Raw genomic sequence first — 18,260 nt, 5'->3', positions numbered from 1 at the left:
GACTCGATTTCCATGCTCTGATTACGTCTGATGTGGCATATTTTTCCACGTGGCGATCACATGGAAATCGAGTCTCTAAGACTCGATTTATAACCCTTATAAATAAGAACAAATCAGAGAGGAACCACCAGAACATCAAAGAAGAACCCAGAGAGAAAAAAAAAAAAAAAAAAAAAAAAAAAAAAAAGAGATAGAGAGAGAGAGAGAGAGAGAGAGAGAAGATCGAGATCGGAGTGGGTGGCTTCAAGTCGGCTTCAGACCACCGTGCGCAACCCAGGCCGCGCGAGCCCCAAGCAGCGCGAGACCCAGGCCGTGCGCAACCCAGGCCTTGCGAGACCTAGGCCACGCTAGTGAGGTGAGCTCTTTCTCTCCCTCTGAGCTCTTTCTCTCCCTCTTATCTGAGTCTCTAGGATTGGGATTGATGTGTTTGGGATTTATTAAATTTGTTTTTAGGTATTTCAGCTTGTACATGAGACTTAAAATTTTTTAAAATTTTTTAGGATTAGAAATCGAGTCTTAGAGACTCAATTTCCAGGTAGATGTCACGTGGAAAAAATACCACATCAGACGTGATCAATCCATGAAAATCGAGTCCCAAAAACTCGATTTATAGGCCCTAAATCGAGTCTTTTAGACTCGAGATGCTAGTAAAAATATATAGTTTTGAAACCTTAACTACTAATTATATTGTTTGAAAAATGGGCTCAATTCCCAATTTTGGCCCTCTTTCTTTGAATCAGACATTCTCTTGGTCCACCCGCCTCACTCGGCCGTGTTCCACCTTTTCGCCGCCAAGAACCACCACTCCAACCCCTTCTTTTCACTGAAATATTTGTAGTGAAGATGAAGGCAATAATAGTTCAGAATTTTTCGAGGTTAATTTGTTATTTAATCCGATTCCATATCTCTCCCTTATTTATTTTTTTGCTATATATTTTTAGATTTTATGGGTTTTTGTGCGTAAATCATACAATTTCTTCTATTTTGGAAATTTCGGGAGATTTCGTAAATTAAAAATTTTGCTTATACCAATAACTCAAAGGAGAATAATGGTTGTCTCAACAGTAGCCATTAACAACCAAAGCAACTAGAAGTCTAGAATAAAAGGTCTGTGTGTGCTCCATCACACCCTTTCAAGCCCACAAACTGACAAACCTTCTTCATCTCAAATCTTTCAAACCCAGCAAGCCTTTTTTTCTTTTTTCCTTTTGATAAAGACAGTGGGTTTGGACGCATGGCTTTTAAAGATAGTATTTTGACATTAAGCATAGTTCAAGTTTGGTTTGGATTGTGTTCGTCAGCCAAGTACTAATGGATTAGAAAAGCTAAGGTATAAAACTATATTAATATGTAGGCTAATTTTTTTAACACATTCAATAGTTTTATTTTTTTATTTTTTTTATTTTTTGGTTAATAATAACAGCTTCAATAGTTTTCTGTTGCTAATGGACTAGGAAAGAATATTCAATGGTTTTTTCTTTTATAGAATAAATCAGACTGTTCATATTATTGGCTTCAAGGCTCTCTATTGTATGCATTTTCTTATGAGACATTTTGGCTCTGTCCTTGTATACAATATTGAAGTTAAGGTAGGTAGATGTATAGTTTAGTGATCTAAGGAGGTGGATGAAAATTGTAAGTGACTAAGATACTTGGCAGATTCTTTCAAATGTTGTGCTTTCAACTGGAGTGACTAATTGGTTGCTATACATAGAGCTGAACTTGGACATTGATGCTGAAATATGTTTGAGGAAACTTCATCTTATTTTAGTTTTTTATGTTGCTCCTCTTTCAGATAATGATTCAAAGTAGTTGTTTCTTCAAGTAATATCTATTTGAAACCAAGGTAAATTACTTATAGTTTTGATAATGTTTTATAGAAAGAGAATGATTGAAACTTTACTTTTAGTTTTAATATAGAGCTATATTCCATTTGCAACGAGATGCTGACTCCAATTCCATTAATGACTTACAGAACTCCCCTTGCTATACCTGTTATCAATAAGTTATTTATGAAATATTTTCCATATTGTCATTTGACCATTTTCAAATTTTATATAGGCAATTCCCATTATTAGCAAGAATGCAGCCATGAAATGCAACAGCACCTTCTGTACAGAGCTATGATGCCACTTAGGTAGATTACTTGATGAACAAATTAGTCTCTTATCAGTTCTTTTAGCTTTATTTTTTATTTTTTTTACCATAAGGTTGATTGATTATCTTTTTATTTAATTAGCTCATGCATTCTATGAGTTAGCGACTAGTAAATAAATAAAACCCAAATGATGCAATTGGCAGCTTCGAAATCTCTCTACCATCTGCCTCTCAGATAACACACTACAGACTCTGTACAGAGCGGAGATGGGTTGGCAGCAGCAATTAGGAGTAGGAGTAGGACCTTTACAACCACAGTTTCTCCCTCCAAATCCAACCACTCATAAACCCGTAAATACCCCTGCTTCTCTACCACTATCCTCTACCAAAACCCGTAATTATACTCCCAGACTAAGGGCAATTTCTCTCCACCTCCCAATCATCAGGAGCCCGGTGGAATTGAATATTCCAACTCCTACTACCACCGTCTGATGTAATAGTAATCAACTCAGAAATCCAGGCGTCTTTACTCAAAGCATGAGAGAAAAGATCAAGGTAAAGATCTTTTAAGGGAATGTGTCCACACCAAAGGTCATACCAGAATCGAATACGAAGACCCTCTCCCACCACATACAACACATGACCAAAGAAACTCTTTGCGCCTTCTCTAATATTCTTCCACATTCCACACCCTTGCGAACCTCTACCAACTCTAGTGCACCAGCCTCCACTAGTCTCTCCATACTTGGTAGCTATAACCTACGCCATAAACGATTGGTTTCACATCCAAACCGCCATAACCATTTTCCAAGCAAGGCTTGATTAACTATACACACATAATAGTTATCTAGTTTATCACAAATTCTCCTGTTCATTTGTGTTATGATGGGCCAAGTCAGGTAATACATGAGAGAGTGATAAATTTGAACTTTTCTGTAACCTAAGCAGGGACCTTTCGGAACCAAAAGTACACCATGCCTAGTGCAACCGAAAAAAGACTAGAACATTTTCCAATTGCACAAAAAAGAAGTTTACTCTAAGATTATGATTCATGCAGACCATACTATCTCATTACCCAAACAGTCCTCAGTGGTCGAAGTGACCATATGCAATCAAAGCCAAATTTTCCTTGTACAATTCAAGATGTTCCACTTGCAAGCCATCTCCAACAGCAAGTGGTAGTGTGATCTGAATTTCTCTCCATTGGCATCAAATGACATCATTCTAGGCAAGCAGGTTGATTTTGTTGCTAAAGTTTTTTCTAAACTTAAAAACCGTCAACTAGACTAAGTAGACTTAACACACCACTCTATCAAGGGGATTACAAAAGGATAAAAGGTCAAGAACAAATATTTTGTGTTTCCTATCATATCAAAGTACTTACTGGAACATGCCTACATAGAAGCTAGTTACCACTTACCAGACGCTATTTTGTGCTTTGGCTGGCCATAAGCAATTCAAAAACACAAAAGTACACTTTTCTGCTTTAGTTGGCCATAAAGCAGACAATGTAAACTCAGTTTTGGTGAAATGCACTTTTGAATAGATCCAGATATATATTCTATCGAAACAATTGGGAAAAGTGCAACAGTTGATAGTAGAATCTGATAGAGACTAGAGTTGGAGAGTTTAAGAATCAGAAGTACTGTATCTAGTTCAAAAAATCAAGATGGTGAAAGCAAGAACGTGTAGATAGAACCAATTTTAAAGTGTGTGCAAGAACAAGGATATTGTACAACTGACACAAACAAAAGACCTTGTAGCTTGAAACAGGGAAGTAAGAACAAGACCTTGGAATGGTAACATGCTCACCAAAAAAGCACTTGGCTACTTCTTTTCAAAATTCTCAGTTTTAGAGCTGCTTTTATTCTCTCCTTTTTTTTGGTCATTTCTTCTTTTAAAGTGTAGTCAAGAGAGCCATAATCTAGATCTTTTTAACACTACCAAAGGGACACATAAGCAAATAAGGATTATGTTGGCCAAGTATTGTTTTCTACTTACATTGCCAAATCTAGATTTGTGCACGACAAACATCCCCAGAGAAATATCATATACTAATATATAATACTATAATAGCCACAAAAGGATATTGTAAACATGGGACAAAAATCAAGCTTTTCACAATACTATTGTGCCTACTACTAAAGGAAACTTCATCCATAGGCCATACCACTAAAGACTTCACTTATAATATGCATGTCACCATCCACTTAGTAAGACACCATGTTCGCTCCATCAAGTAAAGCAAGGCTCTCCATGAAGGTAGCTACACATAAAGGTTGTTGGATATCAAAATCCTTCTCATGTAGAGTTTCGGTGTCAACTAAAACAAACTTCTGTTCTTGATTGCTGGTCTCGAGGCAGTGAATCAAAAGTGAACCACACATAGTGAAGGCAATGCAAACAGCTAATCTCTCAACTGGTACAACAAAAAGTTTATTCCAAGACTCAAGCATGCCATACTCCCTCATCACCCAGATGGAGTATTGGTAGCCACCACGTTGTTCACTTTGTCCAAATGTAAGGAAAGCCAGATTCCCCTTGAATAATGCAAGACATGTCTGAAATCTCACTATTGACATGGCACCATCAGGCATTCTTAACATTCTAAATTCCTCACTATTGACATCAAATGACATAATCACTTCAACCTTACACTCCTCTTCCCCTTCTACGACACGGAGATCCAGTGCAAAGCTCCACTAACTAATGGAGTTGGCAAAACAAAACTATTATCAAATACCTTAACATTGGCTCTCAATGACATCCCAACCCTTCTCCATGAATCCGAACTTAATGAGTACACCTCAATGTCATCAGGCACATTCGGTCTTATCCAAGGACAACACGAAACCCTCAAAACCTTGTAGTCATTGTTCTCCAAATGATAAGCAAATCCGAGTGTAACAACACCCAAATTTCCTAAGCAAGAATCAGGCAACCTCTTGAATTTTCTAATGCTAGGGTTCCACAAATATATAACATTAGTCGAAGTGGCAAGACACAACAACCCATTGCAGGAACCGACTATTTTGGAAAACCCAGACGGAAAATCAAAGGGAATTTCAATCTCGAAAATCCTATCAAAGGTTCGGTCCAAAGCGACCGTACAGACGGGTCTGTTAGAAGAATTCATAGCGCGTGTATGACGCGGCATGTGTATGATATAACCATCACCATTATCATTATCATGATTATGAGCAAAGTTATTAAGGTGAGTTGAGATGAAATAGGAGCTGGTGATTGAGGAGTCCCAGGGTTTGCAAACGCACCTGAATCTTATGAGTGATTTGGCAGGCAGCCTTGTCAGGATGTTGAGTACGATGTCGTCTGGGAGATCATTCTTCCTTCGTCGGAGGAGGATCGGTGGTTCTGTCGTTTGTGACATTTTTCAACGGAAGAGTTGAAAAACAGAGACAAGCTCAGAGAGATTCGAGGTTGCTTTCTTTTTTTTTTTTTTTGACTGCTGCGGGTTAGCGTTTGTTTATTTTGAACGCGTTCGTTTTATGTTTAATATTTTTTGGGCCCCTTTTTGGTGCTCCGAGCCCAAAGCTTTATGCTCCGAGGTCGCTTGAGTGTGTTTTTGGCATATCAAGCAACAAAAAAAACCGACTCCCTCATATCTTAGTCCAATGTGCTAATGGTCTGTTTAGATTTCATGAATTTGGCTATAGATTTGGATTTGGGGGGGCACAAAATCCAAATTCTTTGTTTAAGTAAGTTAAAAGAAATGGATTTGGATTTGGTCCAAAATTTAACCAAAATTGGTAGGCTAAAATTCATAGATTTCAAATACCCTCAAATATAATAAAATTTCTGAAATCTTTCACGCATGCTCTTCTTTCTCTCTACTTAGGCTGGTGCTTCTCTCTCTTCCTCATGACGCAACAAACTTCTTCTTCTCTTTCTTTCTCGCGACAACTACAAGTTTTTCTCTCTCAACTCTTATCTTTCTCTTTAACTTCTCTGTTTCTTTCTTTCTACTAAATCTAAATCCACAAAGACTATGGGTTTTTTTTAGTTGGCTATGACTAAAGATATTTAGTCATCATCTTGCAATTGGATTTTCAATACTACCTCATGTATTTAAAATTAAAATGTAGAAGGATTAAGAAAAATAATAATTAAAAATATATTGTATTGATCTCAAATCCAAATCCAAATTTAGATATCCAAACAATTAATTTCAAATCCTTCATTGTTTAAAAAGACCCAAACAAGACATTTCATGTAGCTTGGCACCTTTGACCTCTCCCCTCCAAAACCATTAGCCCAAACTCATGTAAATCCTCAACTTAAAACATATGGATGCTTAATTGGATTTTATTTTTTTTTTCTAAGAAATGCAATATTTATAACACTTTTACAATAAATCTTAAGTGACAAGTTGTTATTGACTATTATTAGTGGGTAAAAAAATAATTTTACTAGTGAGTTCAAATTAGAAACAATAACAACTAACCACCTAGGATTGGTTGTAAAAGTGTTGTGAAAATATTGTGGACGCAGTACTTTTTTTTATTATATACCAACCCCCTTTAGCTTGAAATCTTGGGTCCATTTCTATATTTAGGTATTTTTAATGGAGATGTATAGGGTTCGAATTTCATTTTGAACATCAAATTATCAACAAAAGAAAAAAAAAAATTGTTCTATTAGTGTTCCATTAACACAATAATATATCCAAAATATTCTACTGACATAACTAGAACTCCCCCATCCAAACTACCGTTAAATCCATTTCTAAATCCCCTCATTGAGCGATTACAAAAATCTATTCAAATGAACCCCTAATCCACAAAATGGTGACTCTAGGAAATCCAAATTACCCATACCATTTCCAAAGAAGTTTTTGGCTATTTGAAGATTCAAACATAAAAAGAATGAGATGGGTGGGATAGAGTAGAACATATATTTTCCTTTTGTGGTGAGAGAGAGAGTGGGGGGGGGGGGGGGGGGTAAATTCGTGATATTTGGTAACATTTTTGTGAAGTAAACAAGTGTGAGAATCATATCTTGTTTCCTCTTGGTAACATTTTTGTGAAATAAACAAAGTGATGAAAAGTTGCCCAACTAGTACATTGGTAAGAACACAATATATTGTCTATTTGGCCAAATTAGTTGTACCTTTGACTATTTTAGATATGGGAATTATAAGAGTGGGATAGAGTAGGGAAAAGAATTGTAGAAGAGATTCTGGAACTTCAAAAGCCCAAAGGAACCAGCCAAGACTCATTAATGGCTACCAAATAACCAGCAGAATTTAATACAAGCGTAAAGTAGAGTTTGATTCTATCAACCTAACCACTTAGGATTCGTTGTAAAAGTGTTGTGAAAACATTATGGACACAGTACTTTTTTTTTATTATATACCAACCCCCTTTATCTTGAACTCTCGGGTCCATTTCTGTATTTAAGTATTTTTAATAGAGTCGTATAGGGTTCAAATTTCATTTTGAACATCAAATTATCAACAAAAGAAAAAACAAAATTGTTCTATTAGTGTTCCATCAACACAATAATATATCTCCTACTGACATAACTAGAACTCCCCCATCCAAACTACCATTAAATCCATTTCTAAATCCCTTCATTGAGCGATTACAAAAATCTATTCAAACGAATCCCTAATCCACAAAATGGCGACTCTAGGAAATCCAAATTACCCACACCATTTCTAAAGAAGTTTTGGCTATTTGAAGATTCAAACAAAAAAAGAATGAGATGGGTGGGATAGAGTAGAACATATGTTTTCCTTTTGTGGTGGGAGAGAGGGGGGGAGGGGGCGTAAATTCGTGATATTTGGTAACATTTTTGTGAAGTAAAAAAGTGTAAGAATCATATCTTGTTCCCTCTTGGTAACATTTTTGTGAAATAAACAAAGTGATAAAAGTTGCACGACTAGTACATTGGTAAGAACAGGATATATTTTCTATTTGGCCAAATTAGTTGTGCCTTTGACTATTTTAGATATGGGAATTATAAGAGTGGGATAGAGTAGGGAAAATAATTGTAGAAGAGATTCTGGAACTTCAAAAGCCGAAAGGAACCAGCCAAGACTCGTTTATGACTACCAAATAACCAGCAGAATTTAATACAAGCATAAAGTAGAGTTTGATTCTATCAACCTAAACAAACCTTTAGTCAAGAAGCCATTATTTATTTATTTAGCTATCGATAAAAGAAATTATGTTATGACATTGTCTTCAAAGAAATATATATATATATATATATATATATATATATATATATATTATGACATTTCCTTTTGTTTGACATTGAATATTACCAAGTTACATTATTGGGTTTAGAAGTTAGGGGGAAAATTACCATATTCTAAGGGGAAAATACTTTCCATATCCATATAGAGATCTTTGCAACTATCATATCAATAAAGGGGGATGGCAATTATTGAAGAAGTAAAAGATTCAGGAATCAGAATTGAATTTGTTAAATGATTTGTTATATTATAAATCGTAGGAGAAGATTGGGAAAAAAAATGGTAGAAAATTGGAATCCTACACTAGTAAAATCCAATAACACTTTGTTTGTAATACTATTCTTAATGATGCCTAACTCAGAACCAATTGTATCAGTTCACTTCAGCACATAAAAGGTGGATATATAATTATGGAGTCTAATTAAAAAAAAAAAAAAGTGTTTACGTTGATCATAAACTGATAAACCATGTAGCTCTGCTTGAGCCAAGGAAGTATTAACATGACCTAGGAATGGTAACATGCTCACCAAACAGGCACTTGGCTACTCTTTTTCAACATTCTCAGTTTCAGAGCTTCTTAAACATTTTGTTCTCTTCTTTTAAATTGTAGCCAGGAGAGCTATAATCTAGATCTTTTTTATACTACCAGAGAGAAGCATAAGCAAATAAAGAATTATGTTAGCCAAGTATTGTTTTTTTGTTGACATTGCCAGATCTAGGTTTGTGCAAGACAATCATCCACATAGAAAAATAAAAAAACTAACATAAAATAACCACAAAAGGATAATGTAAACCTAGGATACAAATCAAGCTTTAAGCAGAAATTTTTTTTTTTTTGAGAAACTCTTTAAGCAGAAAATTAGTTCACAAAATTTTACCAATTTTTTTTTTTTTTTGAAGTAATAACATAACAATAGTCATGTCATGTGGGTACTATAATAGGTTTAAATCCTATTATATTGGAAAAATAAAAATAAAAATACACAAGCATTAAAAATTTATATAAGTCATGGATAATTTTACCCTTCCGGCCTTCCCCATCAGACCATTAATTTCATGCGTTTTGGAAAAGAAAAGGAGCATTCAGCATTACTCAATCACAGCTTGAGTCGTAAATCTTCTTATCCAAACAGCATATTTTCTACATCCATTAATGCAATCCTCTCCACAAAAGTAGCAGGCACAGTTGGAAAAGCTGGAATACCAAGACCTTCTCATGTAGAGTTTCAGGATCCAATAAGTCTATAAACACAGAATAGTTATCTAATTTTTCACAAATTCTCCTTTTCGTTTGTGTTATGATGGGCCAAGTCAGGTAAATACATAAGAGTGTGATAAATTTTAACTTTTCTGCAACCTAGGCAGGGACCTTTATGAACAAAAAGTACACCATGCCTGGTGCAACCGAAAAAAGATTTGAACATTTTCCAGTTGCACAAAAAAAAAGTTTACTTTAAGATTATGATTCTTGCAGACCATACTATCTCATTACACAAACATCCTCAGTGGTCGAAGTGGCCATATGCAATCAAAGCCAAATTTTCCTTGTACAATTCAAGATGTTCCACTTGCAAGCCATCTCCAACAGCAAGTGATAGTGTGATCCGAATTTCTCTCCATTGGCATCAAATGACTTCATTCTACGGAAGCAAGTTGATTTTGGTTCTAAAGTTCTTTCTAAACTTAAAAACCGTCAACTAGACTAAGTAGACTTAACACACCACTCTATCAAGGGGATTACAAAAGGATAAAAGGTCAAGCACAAATATTTTGAGTTTACTATCATATCAAAGTATTTACTGGAATTACACGCAAAAAAAAAAAAAAAAAAAAAAAAAAAAAAAAAAAAAAAAGTACTTACTAGAACATGCCTACATAGAAGCTAGTTACCACTTACCAGACGCTATTTCGTGCTTTGGCTGGCAATAAGCAATTCAAAAACAACCCACCTCTATTGTTCTTAACATCATAGTTGTCCAATTGATAATTGAAAATCAAAATAAATTGTGAGGATGGGATTAGTCAATTTTTTGAGAGAATAAGTTCATAAAACTAGCATCCTGTGTTACAGAACTCTGCCAACTAGCACAATCTGCCATATGTTATGGGGATTACAGAAAGGCTAAAAGGGGAAGGCAAAAGGAAAATCCAATTTTAAACTTGTAGAAAATAATATAACCAATAACATAAATAAGAGCCAACACAGAATATTTTTGCTGAAAAGTACTCTTTTCTGCTTAAGTTGGCCATAAAGGAGACAATGCAAACTCAGTTTTTGGTGCAATGCACATTTGCATAGATCCAGATGTATATTCTTTTGAAAATAATTGGGAAAATTGCAACAGTTAATAGTAGCAGATAGAGATTAGAGATGCAGAGTTTAAGAATATGAAGTATTGAACCAAGTTCAAGAATCAAGATGGTGAAAGAAAGAACATGTAGATAGAACCAATTTTAAAGTGTGTGCAAGATAAAGGATGACTTTACGATGTCCATGCAAGAGGTCAAATATAGTACCATAAGTATTCTATTTCATGGATGTTAAATTAAAAGTTAAAACAGAGATATTTGCATGCATCATTAAAAATACTAATTAGTTAATTAGTTAAAAATACTAATTAGCTAACAACTGCACACGCCCCTAAATTCTACTTGCCCAACCAAACAAAAGTTCAGGAAATACATTTCTGTAGCTCACAACCTAACAACTGTATTAGCCTTTAAATTCTTCCTTATTCAACCAAACAAGTTTAGTGCAACCATAGCATGCTTCTTTAGGATAAAGAACACAAAAGTACTAACAGAAACACAACATTTAGGCATCTAAACTAGACGATCCACATCTAAATAACAAAAAGCATGCGGTTGAACCCATCTAAGCAAGAGATAATAGCATTCCTTATATACGTAAGTCTCTTAGACTCTATAGATATGATAAAATAGCAGGATCGCATACCTTGGGACAAACAGACTCTCTGTCATATAATAAATTAGCTTCTTATTGTCAATATTAAGGGTAAATATACAACAGAAACAAACAAAAGACCATGCCGATTGAACCAAGGATGTAAGAACAAGACCTTGTAAAAATGTAGCAAGATCACATCTCTAGGTACAGACTCTCTTTCATATAAATTAGCTTATTATGTCAATATTATGGTTAGACATACTCTATTGAAACAAACAAAAGACCATGTAGCTTGAAACAGGGAAGTAAGAACAAGACCTTGGAACAGTAACATGCTCACCAAAAAAGAACTTGGCTACTTCTTTTCAAAATTCTCAGTTTTAGAGCTGCTTTTATTCTCTCCTTTTTTTTTTGGTCATTTCTTCTTTTAAAATGTAGTCAAGAGAGCCATAATCTAGAGCGTTTTAACACTACCAAGGGGATACGTAAGCAAATAAGGATTATGTTGGCCAAGTGTTGTTTTCTACTTACATTGCCAAATCTAGATTCGTGCACGACAAACATCTACAGAGAAATATCATATACTAATATATAATACTATAATAGCCACAAAAGGATATTGTAAACCAGGGACAAAAATCAAGCTTTTTGCAATACTATTATGCCTACTACTAAAGGAAACTTCATCCATTGTCCATACCACTAGGGACTTCACTTATAATATGCATGCCACCAACCACTTAGTAAGACACCATGTTCGCTCCATCAAGTAAAGTAAGGCTCTCCATGAAGGTAGCTACACTTAAAGGTTGCTGGATATCAAAATCCTTCTCATGTAGAGTTTCGGTGTCAACTAAAACAAACTTCTCTTCTCGATTGTTGGTCTCGCGGTAGTGAGTCAAAAGTGAACCACACATAGTGAAGGCAATGCAATGAGGGAATCTCTCAAGTGGTACAACAAAAAGTTTATTCCAAGACTCAAGCACGCCATACTCCCTCATCACCCAGATGGAGTATTGGTCGACACCAGTAAGGAAAGCCAGTTTCCCCTTGAATGATGCAAGACGTGTCTGATATCCCACTGTTGACATAGCACCATCAGGTATTCTTAACATTCTAAATTCCTCACTATTGACATCAAATGACACAATCACTACACTCTTGCGCTCTTCTTCTCCTTCTACGACACATGAGATCCAGTGCAAAGCTCCACTAACCAATGGCAATGGCAACAGCGAACAATAATTAAGTTCCATAAGATTGGCTCTCAATGACATCCCAACCCTTCTCCATGAATCCAAACTTAATGTGTACACCTCAACCTTATCAGGAATAGGCGATCCCTCTATAGAATAACTCGAAATCCTCAAAACCTTATAGTCATTGTTCTCCGAATGATACGCAAATCCGAGTGTAACAAAACCCAACTTTCCTAAGCAAGAATCAGGCAACCTCTTGAATTTTCTAATGCTGGGGTTCCACAAATATATAACATAATCGGAAATGTCGAGACCCGAAGTACAAGCAATACACAATAACCCATTGCAGGAACCGACTATTTGGATAGACCCAGAAGGCAAATCAAAGGGAACTTCGATCTCAGAAATCCTATCAAAGGTGCGGTCGAAAGCGACCGTACAGACTGCTCTGTTAGAAGAATTTGTCTCCAATGGCATGTGTATGATATAACCATCACCATTATCATTATCATGATCATGAGCAAAGTTATTGAGGTGAGTTGAGATGAAATTGGGGGTGGTGATTGAGGAGTCCCAGGTTTTGCAAACGCACCTGAATCTTATGACTGATTTGGCAGGCAGCCTTGTCAGGATGTTGAGTACGATGTCGTGTGGGAGATCATTCTTCCTTCGTCGGAGGATCGGTGCTTCTCTCCTTTGTGACATTTTTCAACGGAAGCGTTGACACACAGAGACAAGCTCAGAGAGATTGAGGGGTTGCAGTTTTTTTATTTTAATTTTACTGCAGCGGGTTAGCTTTTGTTTCTTTTGAACTTGTTATTTTATTTTATTCATAGGCTCGTTTGTTTATGTCGAATTATGGGCCAACTACCCATAAAATCTGCACTGCCAAAGGCCCAAAAGCTTTCATGCACGCTTCTCTTTCTCTCTACTTAGGCTTGTGCTTCTCTCTCTTCCTCACAATACAACAAGCTTCTTCTTCTTCTCTCTTTCGCGTGACAACTTAAGGTTTGTCTCTCTCAACTCTTATCTCTCTCTTTAACCTCTCTATTTCTCTCTTTCTACTAAATCTAAATCCACAAAGCTTGTGGGTTTTTTTTTTTAGTTGGCTATGACTAAAAATATTTAGTCATCATCTTGTCAATTGGATTATCAATACTACCTCATGCATTTAAAATTAAAATGTAGAAGGATTAAGGAAAATAATAATTAAAAAATATATTGTATTGATCTCAAATCCAAATCCAAATTTAGGTATCCAAACAATTAATTTCAAATCCTTCATTGTTTAAAAAGACCCAAACAAGGCATTTCAAATTAAGGCATTTTAAACCAATGGATTTCAAATCTAAATCCAAATGTTGCCATCCAAACACAACCTAAGGACATTTTGAATTATGAAAATTAGATAGAAGATTACCCATGTATGATTGAGGCAGCGCTTGCAAATAATATATACATTTTACTTGTGCTTAATAAAATTTCAAGCTTCACGTTAATATATATTTTTTAAAAGATAATATTTTTATGTGCTTTATTTATTTATTTATTTTTTTGATACCATTTAGAAAGAAAAGGTTACAAGAAAGTTTGATTGACCATATAGCATTGAGTTGGCATAGGGTTTGCCAACTTAGCTAGGCAACTGACATTACTAATTACAACTCTTGGAACATAAATAGAGTGATAGGATACATCATTTTGATCTAAAAAGGCCCAGTCTGTCAACAAAACTCTCTCCTGCCAGCTGGGGGGCCATTTACTGTTGGTGACATTAACAGCTCTCCTACTATCACATAGAAACAAAATATGGTTGAATCCCATGCTCCTAGCTTTTATAGCTACCTCGATCATAGCTTCCTGGATGGTTTTAGAAACTACTTCCCCTGTACAGCTAGTTATCCCCTGCAAAACAACATCTGCTTGCATGCTCTTGGCTTCATAGGCAAACCCAGATCGAATAAATTTCTTCACTCTAGCTGCTGCAACTTTGATGATGAGTTGCCAAGGTCCACCAACTTTCTGATCAGATCTTTGCTGGACTGTGCTGCAGTGAGATGATGTGGAACAACAACTATGAGCCTCTTTGTACCTACACATTAGAGATTGAGAAGTTAGAATGACATCTAAGGGATTAATAACCAATGAGTACTACGAGAGAATCAATTCATTTTAACATTAAAAAAAAAAAAAATGTTGAATCATTTATAATTAACAAGTAAACTAATATAACTTTAATGAGATTAATTAATGATAATTTTTTTTTGAGAAAAATTAATGATAAATTAATAACAACAATAATTCATGAACTTTGATGGTGTACCAAATGGGAAATTATTGGGTAGTCCCAACCAATAAAATTAAACCACCTCACTAAAATGAGGTTACATTACCATATCTACTATATCATCCCAAGAAGGCTGTCTCCTTGTAACGTCTGTTAGCTCTGTTAGAACAAATTCAAAATTTTTCAAAAATTTAGACATGAATGGGCGGGTCATTGAAATTTTTTTCAAATCTCGTTTTTATTTTTATTTTTCTGTCTTCTGAATAAGGTTGGGGTTATATGCTTTCCCTAAATCTACCACCTCCGATGGGGACTTGTTTTGATACTCAGTGGAGATGGTGTCTTCTCCTCCTTGCCTGAAGTTTCAGCCGCAAATCGCCGTAAATCCACTCCTTCTCATCTTAGCCTCCATTCCCAGGAATTAAAGGAATTTAGTTTGTGTTTATTTATAGTATTTTTTTTTCCAGTCTTTCACCTTGTTTCTAAGTATTGACGCTTTGATGGCTAAGTCTTTCACCATCGGCCAAATCTAGGCTTGTGCACAAAAAAGTCCAAAAAGAAATATCATATGCTAAAATATAGTAGCCACAAAAAGGATATTGTAAAACTGGGATAAAAATCAAGCTTTTCGCAATACTATCATGCTTACTACTAAAGGAAACTTCATCCATACCACTAAGGACTTCACTTCTAATATGCATGCCACCATCTGCTTAGTAAGACACCATGTTTGCTCCATCAAGTAAAGCAAGGCTCTCCATGAAAGTAGCTACACATGAAGGATGTTGGATATCAGAATCCTTTGCATGTAGATTTTTAGTGTCAACTAAAACAAACTTGTCTGCTTGATTGTTGGACTGGGGACAGCGAAGCATAAGTGAACCATACATGGTGAAGCCAATGCAGAAAGCTAATCTCTCAAGTGGTACAACAAAAAGTTTATTCCAAGACTCAAGCACGCCATACTCCCTCATCACCCAGATGGAGTATAGGCAGCCACCACGTTGTTCACTTTGTCCACATGTAAGGAGAGCCAGTTTCCCCTTGAATGATGCAAGACGTGTCTGAAATCTCACTATTGACATAGCACCATCAGGCATTCTTAACATTCTAAATTCCTCACTATTGACATCAAATGACATAATCAATTCAACCTTGCGCTCCTCTTCTCCTTCTACGACACGTGAGATCCAGTGCCAAGCTCCACTAACCAATGGAGCTGGAAAAAAAAAAACTTTTATTACTAACATTGGATCTCAATGACATCCCAACCCTTCTCCATGAATCTGAACTTAACGAGTACACCTCAATTTCATCAGGCACAGGCGGTCTCACCGTAGGATAACTCGAAATCCTCAAAACCTTGTAGTCATTGTTCTCCGAATGATACGCAAATCCGAGTTTAGCAAAACCCAACTTTCCTAAGCAAGAATCAGGCAACCTCTTGAATTTTCTAATGCTGGGGTTCCACAAATATATAACGTAATCAGAAATGTTTAGACCCCTATTAGCAGCAAGACACAATAACCCATTACAGGAACCGACTATAAGAGCACGCCCAGAAGGAAAATCAAAGGGAATTTCAACCTCGGAAATCCTATCAAACGTGCGGTCAAAAGCGACCGTACAAACTGGTCTGTTAGAAGAATTCATGGTGTCACGTGTACGCCACGCCATGTGTATGATGTAACCATCACCATCGCCATTATCATTATCATTATCATGATCATGAGCAAAGTTATTGAGGTGAGTTGAGATGAAATCAGAGCTGGTGATTGAGGAGTCCCAGGGTTTGGAAACGCACCTGAATCTTATGAGTGATTTGGCAGGCAGCCTTGTCAGGATGTTGAGTACGATGTCGTCTGGGAGATCATTCTTCCTTCGTCGTCGTCGGAGGATCGGTGGTTCTATCGTTTGTGACATTTTTCAACGGAAGAGTTGAGAGTTGACACACAGAGACAACCTCAGAGAGATTTTATTTTCTTTCTTTTTCTTTTTTAGTAATCTTTGAACTTGTTAGTTTATTTATAAGGCCTGTGTTTGGTTTTGAGTAAAGTATATGATCTCCAACACTTATTGGCATTCGAGCTCGGCAGCTTAGGTTCTATTTAAAAACAGCTTATTTAAGTTAAAATTGAAAATTTCTTGATGAAAGTATTATAGATGAAGTTAAAAAGTAGTTAAAATAGTATAATGAAATTCATGAATAATACCACAAAGTACAATAGAACTCAAGAATAGTAACAAAACTAAGTTAAATAAACTGATTTTTTAAGCTCGTGCCAAATGCAAACTTAACTTAGAATTGGATATGTTCAAGTCAATATTAAAACACAATATGTTTTTAATTTGTTCAAATTAGTAGTGGAATCAGCATAATAAATTCTTTTAGGTTTAGATAATAGGAATCGGTAAAGTGTCTTAAGATAACCAATTGTGCAAGAATTTTGTTATTGCTAGAGGCAACAAAACACAGTAAAGGAGTGTGAATTTAGGCTTTCACTTGTCACCTATACGAGTTACCAACCAAAAGGAAAAGGTTAAGAGTGGGATACGGTAGAAAAAAAATTTGTTGAAGAGGTCTTAGAGTTAGCCCAGACTTTTTTATGGCTACCAAATAACCAGCAAAATTTAAGGGGAGATTATCATTTAAAATAATCCTTATTTCCTTATTTGCTACTAAAAGAGTTTGTTAAATGATTTGTTGAATTATAAAAATGTAGGAGAAGATTAGGAAAAAACAAATGGTATAAAATTGGAAACCTACCGCTTAAGTCAATAACACTTTGTTTGAAGTACTATGCTTAACGATGCCCAACTCAGAACCATTTGTTTTAGTTCACTTTAGCACATAAAAATTGGATATATAAATAACTATTCAGTCTAATTCAAATAAAACGTGCTTACGTTGAACATAAATTGATAAACCAACTAGCTCTACTTGAGAGAAGGAAGTATTAACATGACCTTGGAATGGTAACATTCTCACTAAAGAAGCACTTGGCTACTCCTTTTCAACATTTTCAGTTTTAGAGTTTCTTTTATTTTGTTCTCTTCTCTTGGTCATTTCTTCTTTTAAATTGTAGTCAGGAGAGCTATAATCTAGATCTTTTTTCCTCTACCAGAGGGATACAAAAGAAATAAGGATTATGTTGGCCAGGTATTGTCTTTTTTTACATTGCCAAATCTGGGTTTGTGCATGACAGCCATCCACATAGAAATACCAAAAACTAATATAAAATATCCACAAAAGGATAATGTAAACCTAGGATACAAACCAAGCTTTAGCAGAAAATTGGTTCTCAAAATTTTTCCAATTTTTTTAAAAGTAATATCATAACAATAGTCATGTGGGTTCCATTTTACCCAACTAGAATAGGTTTAAGTCCTATCATATTTGAAAAACAAAAAAAAAAAAAACCCCAAACAATAAAAAATTATATAAGTCATGAATAATTTTACCCTTCCACATCAGACCATTACTTTCATGCCTTTGGGAAAAGAAAAGGAGCATTCAGCATCCCTCTCACAACTTGAGTTGCAAAATAA

The 18,260-nt window shown here is 35.4% G+C and overlaps 2 protein-coding genes and 1 long non-coding RNA gene across 5 annotated transcripts in view; 1 reads left to right on the top strand and 2 right to left on the bottom strand.

Moving 5' to 3' along the window:
• Positions 1-4,135: 4,135 nt before the first annotated feature.
• The window catches only part of LOC126723025 (F-box protein CPR1-like), a 45,266-nt gene continuing 31,141 nt past the window's right edge, over positions 4,136-18,260 (bottom strand). Inside the window, exon 2 of the mRNA XM_050426234.1 lies at positions 4,136-5,039. Within this exon, the coding sequence (XP_050282191.1) occupies positions 4,769-5,039 (271 nt within the window). The 3' untranslated portion in view covers positions 4,136-4,768. The remainder of the gene's footprint in view (positions 5,040-18,260) is intronic.
• The window catches only part of LOC126723027 (F-box protein CPR1-like), a 46,103-nt gene continuing 39,547 nt past the window's right edge, over positions 11,705-18,260 (bottom strand). The window contains exons 1-2 of one of the 3 annotated variants that reach the window (XM_050426238.1): positions 16,516-16,726; positions 11,705-13,016 (exon numbers count right to left, since the gene is read on the bottom strand). In XM_050426238.1, the coding sequence (XP_050282195.1) occupies positions 11,966-13,016; positions 16,516-16,634 (1,170 nt within the window). In that variant the 5' untranslated portion in view covers positions 16,635-16,726 and the 3' untranslated portion in view covers positions 11,705-11,965. Of the gene's footprint in view, positions 13,017-15,261; positions 15,464-16,515; positions 16,727-18,260 lie in introns of those variants that run through there. The other 2 variants (XM_050426240.1, XM_050426237.1) reach the window with 2 other exon arrangements.
• The window catches only part of LOC126723031 (uncharacterized), a 45,055-nt gene continuing 39,498 nt past the window's right edge, over positions 12,704-18,260 (top strand). Inside the window, exon 1 of the long non-coding RNA XR_007654102.1 lies at positions 12,704-12,842. This is a non-coding gene — a long non-coding RNA (uncharacterized LOC126723031). The remainder of the gene's footprint in view (positions 12,843-18,260) is intronic.

The sequence above is a fragment of the Quercus robur genome, chromosome 4, assembly GCF_932294415.1.
Source record: "Quercus robur chromosome 4, dhQueRobu3.1, whole genome shotgun sequence".
NCBI lineage: Eukaryota > Viridiplantae > Streptophyta > Magnoliopsida > Fagales > Fagaceae > Quercus > Quercus robur.
This window is presented reverse-complemented; position numbering and strand designations above follow the sequence as displayed.